The 15198-nt window shown below is 38.0% G+C and overlaps 2 protein-coding genes across 3 annotated transcripts in view; one reads left to right on the forward strand and one right to left on the reverse strand.

The window, feature by feature from the left end:
* rhpn2 (rhophilin, Rho GTPase binding protein 2) overlaps nt 1-5178 on the reverse strand; it is a 28334-nt gene extending 23156 nt beyond the window's left edge. For both annotated transcript variants that reach the window (XM_041980760.1, XM_041980754.1), the window contains exon 1: nt 4966-5178. In XM_041980760.1, the coding sequence (XP_041836694.1) occupies nt 4966-5031 (66 nt within the window). In that variant the 5' untranslated portion in view covers nt 5032-5178. The remainder of the gene's footprint in view (nt 1-4965) is intronic.
* Nucleotides 5179-5281: 103 nt separating this feature from the next.
* Nucleotides 5282-15198, forward strand: part of slc7a10a (solute carrier family 7 member 10a) — a 35727-nt gene continuing 25810 nt past the window's right edge. Inside the window, exons 1-2 of the mRNA XM_041980771.1 lie at nt 5282-5363; nt 13461-13772. Coding sequence (XP_041836705.1) covers nt 13667-13772 — 106 coding nt within the window. The 5' untranslated portion in view covers nt 5282-5363; nt 13461-13666. The remainder of the gene's footprint in view (nt 5364-13460; nt 13773-15198) is intronic.

The raw sequence follows: 15198 nt of genomic DNA on the forward strand, positions 1-15198 counted from the left end.
GCAGAAGTTAGTATAATCTTTATGAAGAAAATACTAAAATTACTTACATAGTATAAAACAAAATAAGTTTGCTACTTCATTTTCTTTAAGATCAAGAAAAGCCTCTTTAAGACTCTTTATCTTATCATTCCAAGTCAGTCCCATGCATTTACGTCTGTACAAGATTGTTTTTGTGTTTTGCTGGGAACAGTAGCTTCTATGATAGTGCCTGTTAGAGGTCAGAACATTCACAGAAAGTTCTGTGTTTTATTTTGGCTCAGACAAGACTTAAAACTGGGTAGTTTCATAGTCCAGTAAATTTCCTCTTCTAGAATCTTGCGCTCAGCTCTTGATAACAGCAATGCTCAGGCAATAAATCACTATTTGGTCAATACACTAAAGTAGTTGAGGAATGTGAGCTACATGTTCCAGTTACCTAATCCAACAGTAACATAAATCTAATTTGGGTGTGGAAAGAGCTGCACCTGTACTGTGTATTCAACTGAAACACACTCTCGCTCCATGTTTACACATAATGGCCTGTGAGTGGCTGTACTGTGTGTCCTTGTCCCCATCATAGCCACAAACATACCTGCCTCACTGAGTCAACATGCTGTTGCTCAGAATAGCCCAGATAAACTGGCTCCTTGCTGTCATTCTGACTGACTGAGTGCGCAACAGAGGCGTGGTCTTTAAACTTCAATTTGCAATGCAGTAAAATTGAATGTTGAGAAACCAGTCAGCACAGTAAAACCAGTTAGTTTTCAGTCATTAGCATGGGACATTTTTATAGTGCAATCTTCAGTTTCTGTAAAAAAAAAAAAAAAAAAAAATTAAAATGAGAAGAAAAAAAACAAAAAACAATCTGGTCTTGACATAACAAAAAACCAACAAAAAAGAGAAAGACAATTTCACATCAAGGTTTACTTGGATTTACTTTTGGTGGAAAAACCCTTGTTGACAAGCACAGTGATGACATTTCTTGTAGTTGTCACCAGGTTTGAACACAGCTTAGGAATGATATTGCCTGACTCCTCTTTACAGAAACTATTATATATTATAAATATATAATATAATATATTATAATATATATTATATTTTGGAACTGTTTTTATGCAGAGAGTAAGTGCCTAGTCAGTCTCCTGACCTCAACCCAATAGAAAATCTATGAAGGGAGCTGCAGCTTTGAGTTTTCACGCAACGAAAACGCAAGAAAAGTGATTATCAGCTTTTACTTTTACAACAATTACTTGTCACAATGCACATTTCATAACTTTTATATCATTTGATTTGTATGCATTTTGACTGATATTCTGTCTATAACCCTGATCAATAAACAACCATAAAAATTAGAGACCATTAATTTCTTTCGAAGTGAGCAACCTACCAAATTCAGCAGAGGATCAAATATTTATTTCTCCCACTGTATGTATTGATAATGTATCCCTTTAAACGGCAGGTGAAATTACAATAATCTGAATCTAAAACATGTTGTGTCGATTTAAAATGTCCTTGTTTCTAGTGGATTCTCCTGATCACTGTTACATGTAAATGGGCAGTAAAACAGATGCAAAGAAATGTAAACATAGCATTGAGAAGGAAATCATTTACAGCCCCAGCCCTTTACGCTACAAAGGCTAAGCACAAAAAGCCAAACGAGAAAGACAAATAATTATAAAGAATGTCAAATCCAGAAATCCCTGTTTGAGGATCTAGAAGGAGTAGCTAGACATAGACATCACTTCACTGCTTTTAGCATGCAGACAACTACCTCGCTCTCATAAAATCTGACTTGACATAAAGACGTGGCATTTCTCTTGTTTCTTTCTGTTTCTAAACCTTACACTGTTTATGAAAATATTCCAGAAAAGCATACTGATGGAATTATTTGAATTCAATTCAGTCATTCTAAATGTAGTTATGGGTGCGTGCTTTACCATTGCCCCACCTGTCAAACCTTTTCCACTTACAGTTGAGTCATGCTACGTCTTTTCTTAAAATGAGTGACCAGAACAGGATGAGCAAAGGTGACTGTGTTCAACACTACAGCTTAAATATTCCCAACATTCAGCATAACATTGCAGTTAAGAATGCATTAGACCTTTCCACCGGCTCAGTAAAGGCACTTGGTTGATCCTGTGCAAACACTTCAGTGACCCGAGTGCAATGATTAACCATTTATTCAAATAATAGTTGTTTAGATGTATGAAGGCTGTCAGTGTTGGGAGCTATTTTGCGAATGACTGGGATGAGGATGAAGACATCAGCACAGGACTGGAGAGGGTGTGACATGGTGTCAATAGATCATGACATCTGAAGCAGGGTGTATGTCTGACTAAAAGAACGAGGGAGTGGCAAGTGTTTTTTATAGTTACCATAGCAGTACGTTTCCAGTGTTAAATGTGCTGTACACAAAAAGTACTGCAATATAGTTAGGCGCCAACATCAAATCTGGCTTTAGATTATACTTCAAAGTGTAAATCAGCACCAACTGTGTGATCATCTTTTTCCATCTTAGTGAAACTAACCTTGCTGAAGTAATCAAACTGGTATGTGGTTACTAATCGGACCATTTGACGTCCCCTTGAGAAACAGACGTGCAGAATTTAAAGCTAACCTTTGATTCTATTCCTGCCCTCTGTCTTTACTAACCCACTTAGCTGCACAGGGAATCAAAGGCCTCTAACTCACTGGCACGTTTGAACAGGACAGCCTTTCTCTGTGATTGTAGACAACATTTCATTAGAGCAAAACACAAAGACAGCCAGTCCAACATCATATCCATCAAACTGCAAATCAACTTGCTGTTGTATAATTGAGGCTTCATAAAGAACATGAGGAGCAATTGCTCATGGGATAGTTGTTTTACACAAATGGTAATTAAGACTGGCAATTTTCCAAGAGGGGGCTTCAGGCATGACCTGGTCATGGACTGAAATAGTCTAAATCACCTTTATGTCATAAATGAAGTGTGCTCAACATCTCTATACTAGCAGCTAATATGATAATGTGAATGAGGAGCTGAATTCAGTCCATTTACAGTCAGGATCTGGATAGCTTTCATACACAATCACAAATAGATACACAGATAAAAACATTTATGTCCAGTTAACTAATATAAAAGCCAGCATTTGATCACAGCTGGTTCTTTTATTTGCCCTTTTCTAATCTGAACTCTGCTTGGGCAATTTAAGTGTGTATCCGAGTTGGGAAGGGAGGTGGGGGAGACTCGTCTGGTTTGAAAACCAGGGCACATGTTGTCAATTTGTGTCTGTGGTCTGGCTGAAGGACAGCTTCGGGCCAGATGCTACGTCAATGCATTTGCTGGCCAAGGAGGGGTGAGGAAAAGAAACATGCCGACTCGGCTTTTTGGGCTGCCATCTTTCCATCTTTCCACCCTGCAGCCATCCAGTCGGACCTCGGCCAGCTGGAGGTGAAACTGTGGATGGCCGGGAAGGAAGCCCTGAACCATGACAACTCCCTGGAGGAGCAACAGTGGGATCCAGTGAGGCTTTGTAAATCATTACACTCATTTTCAACTGAGAGAGAGATCACATGCAAAAAAAAGATAATCTCGGCTCCCATGTGGCCACGAAGTTTCCCAATTGCAAATACCTTCAACATGACAAAATGAGTAAGCCAAAGAAAGTAAAAGTCATTTTATGTTAAAAACTGAGAAATGCAGTGAGAAGCCTAAAGAATAGTGTGTCAGACTAAGAGCTAACATTTTGTTATTAAGGCATTAGGCTTTACAATCTTCCACCATGTCCCATGGCTGTGCCAGACTCTGACTCCCACTGACCTTTTTATAGACACAGGAAGTGCAGCACAGAGCCTCAATCCAGACAGGGTTGGGGGGGGGGGGGATTCACAGGGATTGAAAAACACAAAAGCTATGCTCAGATGCCCATCTAAATAAGCTTGTCCATACAAACACACCAGCTGAGGATAGCAGCGCATATGTGGAGCAATGAAACCATAGCATGGCAGGCAGACAGAGAACTCGGTAAAAACACATTAGATAATCACTCTGCCATTGCCAACAGTCTCTCACGGGATAGTTGTTTTATACAAATGGCTAAGCAAGCACAGTGCAGGTATCTGTTATGTGAAACTGGATAATCTTAAAATGCAGTTGCCAGGATGTCTCTTATCTGAGTATCAATTAAGGTAACCTACCACCTACATTTACATTTCAATTACTCTGATGATGTCATTATCCCGGGCACCTCCCAGGTGAGTAATGATACTGACACTAGTTTAAAAGCATAAAGTTAGGGTGTTGATAGATTTCTATTATTATTTCCTTGAAAACAAAGTAAAATAGTAAAGAAGACAGCTAAGTAAACAATCCTTTGCATTAGAAATTATAAACTTATCTAACTGAGCAAATCATACCACAGTTTACCAGGGAAAAAAAAAAACAAAAAAAAAAAACAGAGCTTGTAGTCATCGGTCACTATCATATCATCTGACCACAAACAGGAAGCTGATAAACACTATCTCTTGAATCCCACCAGATAAAGCTATTATTGGATCAACACACAGCCAAACACCTGAACCTGACAGTACAGCGGTTTCTACTGCTGTTCATGACACAGTGTGAGGTGAAAAGGGTTTAAACTACTTCTTTAAACACATTTTTCACTTTTAAAACGTTTGTTTTTATCCCATCCTTATTAAATCTACTGCACTGCTGTATTTAGTAGTTAAATAATGAGCAAATTCCAATATTACAACTTATGTAGGAGGGTAGGACGAACAAGTACGATATAAAAACTCAGAAAATGTCGCTTGTGTGCGTTATTAGTAGTGACTGCTCCCCCAAAACATCACCTTAAAAGCTCTAGCCATAACCAAAAAGTTAAGATTTGCACCATTTTAAATGTGTTAAATAAAATATGTGTGGGAAAGTACGTGACAGAAGGACGACACGCTGGCAAAGACAAGCTACAACGGATTCAAGTGTCGACATACAAAACTCACCTTTCTGAAATAGCTACTGTCCCCTCTGCTGTCTTTAATCCCGTTTGGTAAAAGAGTGTCCGTCATCCTGAAAGCAAACACTCCGAGCTCTCTCAGCGAAGAAAACAAGCAAATTAATAATAAAAAAAATAATAATAATAATAAAAAGAAGGAAGGAGGAAGAACTGGGAAAAGACCGCTGCCGTACAACAGGTGAGTATCCTCTTCTCCAACAATGCGGCGCCTGCTCTGACTCCACTCCTCCCAGCTGACGACTTTTCCAGCAAAAATCGGAGACTCCGCCCAAGCGGCTGAAAGAAGATGTGAAAAGGGGAGTGAAGTGGGCGTTGACAACCGAAAAGACAACCGTCACCTGAAAGCACCTGTGTCCAACAGGTGATGTACACTATATTAAAACGGTAAGCTATGACAACCACGGGGAAACAGTGTTTCACGAACATTAATGTCTAAGAACCGTTTTTATTTGAAGACGTCAACGTCAACTGCTGCGTTAGCTCGAGCGCCAGTTAGCTTTTATGAAGGAGCTCACATTTATGCTAACAGCATGTTGGTACTAATCAAGTGTTAAAAGCAGCATGAATGCTGTTTTGGAAGAATTGTCTTCCAAAAATAGGCGATAACTGTATTAATTTCCAATAACTACTAACTTAATATGAGTTATTGTAACTGAAAAGCCCATATTTGATAGAAAACCCAGTCACTGAAATATGGTTGGAATAGGTGACAGAGAAATATAAAGCCTCCTAGCCGAAGGTAGCAAACTTAATCAACTGAATGTACTTCACCTGGCAGACTTAAGTAAGTCTTAGATATCGCAGCAACAAATTAAATATTTAAGGTATTCACACACTTATTTATTTATTTCACCCAATTTCCATTTTGCTGTTTTTGCTTGTTAAGTAAAAGAAAATCTGACTTGTGGTTTTCTCTGCAAAAAATAAGTTATTTGAATACATGTTTATTATTATTATTATATAACAAAAAACTTGAAAACGTTTTTCAAAAGATGTATGGCATATACGTTTTCACCTATGTTTCTATATTTATTTGAGCTAATGAGGCTTTTTTTGTGTTTGAGTTGTTAGTGTGATGATCTGTGGGGGAATCTTGATCCATGACTGCTTGAGTTTTTGTCAGTGACTTGTTTAAAGTTACCTTAAAGGGGATTTATTCTTAATTATATTGTTGAAAGAAGACTAGCCATGTGCTTTATGTGGCTGGCTTTACCAGTTGGAAAGCTTGTTGGATTCCTTTTTGTGGAGAAGGACGTTATTAATGTCAGGGGAGGATTATTTGTAACAACTAAACCGAGGTGCAGCCAGGAAATTACCGTGTTGTGTTGGCTGTAAACTAGGCCAAGCTTTTCTTTGTCTGGAACATTTCAGCATAGAAATTACCAAGGTTTATGGAACAGAAACATGAATTTATCATGTAACATTTCTGAGGTACTGATGGTTGGTGACATAAAACAAACAAACAAAAAAAAAAACCCACAGTTTTTGGTCATAATGGGACTACAACAAGCCAATGAAAGTGGGGAGATTGATGTTTTTATGATAGTTGCGGAGATGGATGCCAAGTTGGCTTAAAATCGGGTAAATATGAAAAATGAAGCCTTTTATTCACATCATTTTCATACTTGACTATTTTTATTTATTTTTGAGTGTTTATCACTGTTTATTTTTGTCTGACAGCATTATTATTTTAAACATGAGTTTCAAAAACTAGGTGGGGAAATGGGATATGGGCAAGAAACATCTGAAGATCTGTATCCCTATGTTTCCACAAGAGAGATTATGGGATGAGACGATGAAGTTCTGGTTGTATCTGACAATTCGCTCCTGTTAGATCTCTCACCTTACCCCAGGACCACTAGATGGACGTCACAACCTTGTGCATCGCAGACTTGCTTACACTTAAAGATATTTACATTTTTTGTCTGATTGTATTAATCCCCTCCAAGTGGCGTTTGCCATGTAGAATTTTATTTTTAGTTGTTTGTTTTACTGTTTTGTTTATTTGAACAATTGGTAATGCTTAGAAATCCTGTGCAAATTGTCGTTTTGTTAATGTACAGAGGGGAAATCAGTGACCCAAGATTTCTGTCCAAGACTATTTTCATTCATTCATTCATTCATTCATTCATTCATTCATTCATTCATTCATTCATTCATAAAACATTTCCATGTCCAATGTTGTAGTTGACACCTTTGACCACTAGATGGGGATAGAGGTTTATATGTCAACATTGTGGCGTTTTGTCTTTATACAAACATTTTTTTGTGGGATTTTTTATATTACAGTGATTCTACTGTACTATAAGGCTTACATTGTGTTTATTTAATATTCTTTTTTTGGAATACTGAAAAAGTGCCTCACAAATTGAATCTTAGTTGCACTTCTTCATAGTTAAATGCTTAAGATCTCTTCAAAGTATGACTTCAAAGAGCTTTTACAATCATTTTCTCTTCTAAATAAGAAAAATAAATAATTTATTGTCTTCATCATTTTTTCATTAAATATTTATGTATATTTCTGTCAGGATATTTCTTTAAACCATCAGTATGACCAAAAATCTATATATGAGTAATTCTTTAACTACAGATGTTTTAATTGGTCATTGCTAGAGTTATGAATGTGCTACACATGACGTAGCTCCATTAAGTTGTACCCTTAAGCCAGAATTGACCAGGAACCAGGTAAACACTGAGGCAGTCTCTATATTTGGATAAGAGCGATGACACATTTGAATGATGAGTCACGTGTTTGTCATGAATAAAAATCTGTTTCCTTTGATCACCAACTTGCCTTTTTATATGGCAGAAGTGGGGTGTGTACTCAGGAAAAATGAGTGTAGCTAATAGGTAACAAAATTTTAAAAATATTTAAAGAGTCTTTTAGTGGACCAGTGCTTGAAGAAGTAAATGTTTGTTTTGGTCAGAACTGTCTCCAGTATGCACAAATACACGATGCTCATTTATGCAACGTGTATCTCGTACTCTGCAGCAGAAATCCCCTAAATGAAATGCAGCCTATTAGCCTGCCACAATACATTGGTTTTTCTGCTGTGATTAGCTAACTTAGGATTAAACCTACAGGGCCCTGGTAGTTGTAAAGGCATTTTAAAGCTTTAATCACAGAAGTCTCGTTGGTAGTTTAGAGAGGGTGTAGCAACAATTTCCATTCATGACTGTTGTACAGTGTTGTAGTCGGCACCTCTCACCAACAGTGACATGCTTTAAATGTTCCAGGGTTTTGGCCATGGGGAAGAAGGGATGAAAGGGGGGTTTCCTGATGATTTGTTAAATAACTATCACACAGTCAAAATTAACAACACTCAGCTATTGGCACCATTTCAAAGTTGTCAGCTAAAGAAATGCTTTATTGGTAATGGTATATAGAGGTGCAGTGAGCTGTGGGTGCTTTGGCTTTTCAGTCATCCCCCTTCTCCTCACAACGAAGCACAAAGCTGATTGTAAGTGAACTGCTTCCCGGCTGTTTTTCTAAAAGCAGAGGGGGCACGGCGATGAACAACGGCCACCGACGTTCAACCCTGACCCAACAGGAAGTGCTGTGGGGTTGCTATGCAGTTCTGCTCCCAAACAGCAAGAACTTTGGGTTGCCTGTTAACAAATGATGTGTGGTGTAGGCAGTACGGCACACCAATTGAGCAGGCACTCTAGAGACTCTACAGTAAGAATAGATCAAGGGTGGGATGAACGAGAGATTGAGACAGAGCGATAGTTTGTTCCTGGCAGCAAATGGTTGTTGGGTTCGTGGCCTTTTTTTCTTTTCAGGTCTTGTTTTCCTTATTCTTTTTTTTCCAGCACTGCTTCCTGTCTGCTTATCTTTCTCTTTGCTGGTTTCTGCAGCATTTCGTCTCTCTGCAACTCTCACCTGGCTTTGTTTCCTTCCTAAAGTCACAATCCTACATCTATACAGAATCATTGTAAAATTTAGTCATGGTGAGGAATTCTTTAGTGTGTGTGTGTGTGTGTGTGTGTGTGTATATATATATATATATATATATATATATATATATATATATATATATATATATATATATATATATATATATATATATATACACACACACACACAGTGTATTAGCATTTTATTATGTCAAAAATGGTTCTGATCATGACATTTCACCACCGCATTGTAATCAGTGTACCTTCAAATCAAACTGGATATTTGTGGCTAGTTTAAGTAAATTCCCTCCTCCGGTAGGTTGTGTTAAATCACATGCAAATGGATGGATGAAACGATCTTGTCTGGTTCGCCCGTTTCAAGTGTCAAAATAAAGACAAGCTAGGAGACTGCTCTGATCCAAGAAAGATATCCCATCTCTGTTAACCTCCTAGTAATAATATCTTGAGCTGACACATTCACGAGTTATAAAATTTTAACCGCATGCGGGATTATAGCAAATGTCAGAATAACCAGAGTCGGGAGGATTTGTCTCTGGAGACTATAAATATACAAAATCTCACAATCTCTTGCTCACCAATTCTTTCACAACATTTCCAACCCTTGCAGACCCTCCCTCATTTGCTGATAGGTGAAAAACTTCTATCTAAAAAAACAAACAAAAAATAAATAACTGCTGTGCCAATGCATGATTCAGTATTTCCACACATATTGGTTCTTTATGGATGTTTATTACTTTATTGGGGAATTTACACATTTCTTTAGCACAGAAATTAAGCCTCTCAACTGTGCACAGTTTGTGTGGGTTTTCATAAAATGATGTTCGAAACAGATTTTTCTGTCCAAGGCAGCATCAGTCCTCACTCATTCCCTCCTTTGCCTTTTCTTGTTCATAATTTTTTCTGCCTATTCTCGTATTATCCATCTTCTGTATGTTTATCCAGGCTGCTTTTCCTCTTTTTTATTGCAGAAATACTTAATTAATCCTAGAGGAACCACCTTTCTCCTCCTACTGCTGCTGATGTACTGGGATGCTGTGATGCACGTATTTGTTTACATCACAACTCCACCCCTTATGCCAACGCAGTACTTTGGCTGTTTTTTGTTTTTTTCCCTCCATCTCCTCCTCTTCTTCATCCCATCCTGCAATCACACTGAAGCCAGTGTTTCAGCCTGCCTTCCTGTTGCCAACAAAGCATCTCCTCTCTTTGTTGGGGCCTCCTTTTGGAGAGGGAGGTTGGCCTCCAAGTTAATTGTGCATTCGTTAGCGTTTGCCTGCCGCAACTTAACAACTTAACTCCTTAAACTGTAAATGAAATAGTTTGTGTGTGTGTGTGAAAGAGACAGACAGCATGTCTTAAAAAAAATTGTGATTAAGCAAAAATATATCAAGGATATGTATTATCTTAATATTATGGAAAAAGTAAATTCAGTGGAAAAACTAGTATTTTCCCAGGTTACACGGAAGAATCCTGAAGTCGTGACTTGCTTAAGGAAAAAGACTTACATGTTTGAGAAGAGTGGGAAGTGAGAAGTGTGAGAAGAGGTGGTTATCAGGAGCTGCCGCAGCTGTTAGGTTGATGAAGTTACATGAGCCTTGTTGAGAACCTCTTTTAAGTCCTGAAGACAGGAGGAGCCCTGAAGAGAGATCTTGGAAATCTGAGGGAAGATCAGAGGGCTTTGAAGAACCATATTATAGTTAAATGGCATTATTACAAGAACAAACTCTATTGCCCTGTCGGTCTGTGTGTCATGTTTCTAAAACAACTTGAAAACAAGAATTAACAGCTAGTCAGGACAGGAACAGGTAGTGACATGAAATATGAGATGTTTGCAGTGGTAACATGATATATGGTGGCCCAGAGGACATGTGCAGTGAGTCACTTGACAGAGGGCAACCCCTGCTTTCTTTTCTATGGACTGAATGTTTCCAAGCCGTCATTACAGACACTGTCCTGTTCAACAGAGAACGCCACCTCTGGAGTCACACTTTTATCACAATATTTATCCTGGCATATCTTTCTTACATTTTATTATTTTTGCTTGTATTCATTAAAATGTCGTTATAAAGACAAACTTCTGTACCAGCATATCTGCAAACCTAATTGAGCCCTGACAGTTCCTAGGCAAATAAACCATTATTAAGAAAAAATAATTAATATAGTTGACAAATTCTGTGCCTAAAATGTGATGCTATAGTCCGTTAATATGAAGGAATACAGATGTTCTTCTAAAAAGAAAAGCTATGTAGAAGCCCTGCTAGATTTTGCATCTCCATCATTATATTTATATGGTCATAGTTAAGATTTTAAAGGAAAACACTTTGATAATCAGCGATGAACAATGACATGGGCAACCAGAAAAGACCTTTATAGACCTTTGTGGTAGGATGAGCCAACAATTTTCATCTGGTATTTCACACAAAACATAGGAAATTAGTCTCTCCTCACTTATCCACTTTACTGTAGGAAATGTAAACAAATCTTCAATATACAAGAAAAAAGAGACATAGAAAGAAAGACATTTAAAGAAGTCACAGGTTGTAAAAGATTTTACAACCTGCAGATTAACTGATGAGAAAAAAGTAGTATCTATCAGGTTCAGTCTTTCCATTCAAGGAAGGACTGTGGTTTATCGCCATCAGAGAATCATTGATCAGTCAGAGCCATACGTTCCCGACGCATATAGACAGGAGCTTTGTTCTTAAAAAGAAAGGGCTCAAAAGCTTGTGTGTAGTAGTTTTGTTACTGTAAAATGCTATTTAATAAAGAAATAATTGAAACACAGGAAGTCATCACCAAAAAATAATGCTGTAAAAAATAATAGCCTTTTCTTGCTTGTACCATCCTCCAGATCGTGGTTGATGTACTTATTTCTCTTCAAATAGCTGACCTAAAAACCTAAATGTTAAAAATGTGAATGATACTGTTAACGTTTTCATGAGGCGACCTTCACCGACCGGACCACGTTTGGCTTTGAGCCGTGGCGTCGTTTGATAAGCTCATGAAATGTCCATAATATTTATTTCATTCTGAATCTGTACCACTTTTTGTCCAGATCTTGTAATAATGAGTGGACCCGGATGGCTGCTTAAAGTCTTTCCATCCATCCCAGAAATCTTTAATGGGGTCTAGACTTTGACAGGCTCAGTCAAGCTGCCACAGTCACTGCCATCAGAGGCAAAAATATAAAAAATAAATCTGATGAAAATACCTGGTCATTCTCTAAATTCAGGTTGTCAGGTGGTCTGTTTTTTCTGGGTGTATATAATGTTGCTGTACTAATTTATTTACTTATCTACATACTTATGATTCATGCTTATTTACTCACAACATTTTACTTTTCAACAGCATTACGGCTGTCACCGTCTTCACTGTGTAGATGTTTGAATGTGGACTTGACCATTTCAGTACGGAAAATTATTCCTTACAATCTCTAGATTTTTATCTAGATTTATCTCTTCCTTGTATAGTGTTGGTGACATTTGCCATTGTTGACAATAAGTCATTAGAATGAACTTTAAGGACTTCCCATCTTTTTAAGGTAAGTTATCACCAGTAATGTTACTGCCAAACTATTGCAAACTTCTCTAAGTTTACCCACAACTTGTCAACAATGGCAGCCCCCAACTTTATCTATCCTGCAGGAAACTGTCCTCTGACAAGGCACAGATTTTAGTTTTTGTCCATCATTGTCTGCCAGAACAGCAGCAGGCGGGAGCAGGTCTTCAGCCATGGTGACGGTTTTTATGGCTTTATCCACAAAGACACCAGAGACTAGGTCTCCAGGGGTGTTGGCGATGTGGTGGAGGCTGTTCACATTGCATCTCATGTTGACCTGAATTCAGCAGATTTCCTTTTGGGAAAAAAATCTGGTAGTTTACCAACATGACAGTCGTGCTATTTGGGGAAATGTTTGCTGAAAATGTTCTGGCTTCATGCTGCTAGTTTTACCCCATATAAGAAACGTAATGGATGCGTTACAATTAATGGACATAAATCCTAATAAAACATAAATACTGAGAATTGCACCAGCTCCACTTTCACCTACTTTGGCTCATGACTGTGTTCAAATTGCAGTGATTGACAAGCGATGCTATTCGGGATGTCCCAGAATGTGTCAAAAATCTTGGTATGGAGGTGACCTGGGTTTGTTACAGTAAATTAAACTGGATACTAAATGTGTATTTTAATTTGTAAACATTTTATTTTATTAAATTTTACGATTATTTAAAATTTTACATGGGTCCTAGTTTTTTTTCCTCATGTACAGAGGAACATGTAGAAAATTGTCTCCACGTGTAGCCCTATTTGAGAAACAATGGTCTAGAGCAGTGTGTTTTTCTTTCTTTTTTTAAATTTTTAAATTTATTTTATTTAGTTAATCCTCATGGAAAATGGCTGCACAACCATGTTGATAGTTCTACCCAATTTAAAGTTTAAGCCACCTGTACTTGGTGTCTACTTGGCTAGTTTACGTGTTAGAAGGAATTTGTATTTATTTTTTCATGAACATGCTAAGAAAAGAGGGCATGAAATAAAGCGTAGATGTTCTCTCTGTTTTAGGTTCGGATGTTTGATCCCTGACTCCTGACACACCTCATTCTCAGTCTACCTGAGCCGAGGTGGGATTGTCGCACGCATGCGCATGTCCTCCTCCGGTCATCAGTAGGATAATATAAGGGCACCCCTAACAGCGGAGCGTGGTTCAGTCTACAGTATCTGAACCGGACCGAGAGGAGAAGAGGAAGCGCATTCTCAAGGCGGAGGAGATGGATGACAAAGAAAAAAGGAGGAAAGATGACAACCTTGGCAAGAGCGACAAAGTCACTCTGAAAAAAGAAATTGGACTGTTAAGCGCTTGCGCCATTATCATCGGTGAGTGGATGACGGCTTTTTGTCTTGAATGATGCAGGCTGATGCGTGATGTCAGCCACGAGGAAAAGTTGTTAACGAGGAAACGTGTTTGAGCAGTTGGCGGAACAACTGCTCTAACGTGGCCGGTGTTCAGCGTTTGCTTTGCCCTTATAAGTTAAAAGTATCCTCGCACACAGAAGGACGCGGTTTCTGTTCGTGTCTTCATTCATTTACAGTAAGGACACTGTATGGGTAGGAATGCGAATTGGCTCTAATATATGGCGATTTGTAGACAGAATCGCCAAAATACGCACTAAAAAGTGGCTTTACGCACAGAGGCTGTATAGGCTGCTTCTTGTTGAGAGAGTAGGAGTTTAGGCTTTGTGTGGAAACTGTTGCATCAGTCGTGATGATCTGAATATGGACACGCTTACGTGGCTGGATCTTCTTATTCTTGGCTTGAAATGCGTGCAAAGTACAGCCTCCATGTGGTTCTGTGGGAGAGCCTGTCATTGGTGTTCAGGATAACTGTTCTGACTCGAGCAGTGGGTAAAGCGTGGCGTCGCTATACATTTCTCATTATTTGACAACCCGCCAAATGAACTGAACACGGAAATGATGAGAAGAGTTTTCAACAGGGGGATGTTGCCTATACAAAAAAAAAAAAAAAAAAGGTTTCCTGTACTCTATTATACAGCCTACAGAGCAGCTACAGTTTTAAGTCACTTAAATGGCCTCATGCAGTAGTAAAAGTTAGCAGGTTAAAGCTTTAAACAGTATTATGACCCATCTCACCGCTTGATGTCTGGAGGCTGGTAGGGTCAGATGGGGGTCACCAGGATGCTGCTATAGCAGGCAGGGTGAGCTGTCATAAACATTATTATCTGTCCTTGAAATATTCTTAATTTTCTTTGAGCTTTCAATGCTTTTTTAAACGTTACTCTTTAGACTGTAAAATGAGTTTACTCAACAGATTATTTAAACAGTATAAGATAAAATATGATGTCTTACTAGAGAGAGCAAAGGATGAAATTGAATTAAAATACAACCAACATGACCTGGTTTATTAGAAATATGTTGGTGAAATGCACAATACTCTATCTGCACCTCACACATCCTTGTGTTAATCCTTTTTTTTTTTTTTTTTTGAGTTTGAGTTGTTTACTGAAAATTAACACATTAATCAACACTTCAGATTAAATTTAAAATGTAAAGTGCTAGTTATCAAAATAGCTATTTGTCTTCTGTAGTCCCTCAGCAGGTCCACTCAACAACAAACAGTACATACTGTTATTGTAGAAAAAATAAATGTGATTTCAATTGTAGTATATAAACAGGATAATAAGGTTTGGTAAGAGATATAGCAGGCTTGTTATTCATGAGTGCATGTTGGATTACTTTTGATCTATCTCAAGTTTGGTTTTAATAATTAGATAGTTGGTGTTTT

Source organism: Melanotaenia boesemani, chromosome 1 (assembly GCF_017639745.1).
Source record: "Melanotaenia boesemani isolate fMelBoe1 chromosome 1, fMelBoe1.pri, whole genome shotgun sequence".
NCBI lineage: Eukaryota > Metazoa > Chordata > Actinopteri > Atheriniformes > Melanotaeniidae > Melanotaenia > Melanotaenia boesemani.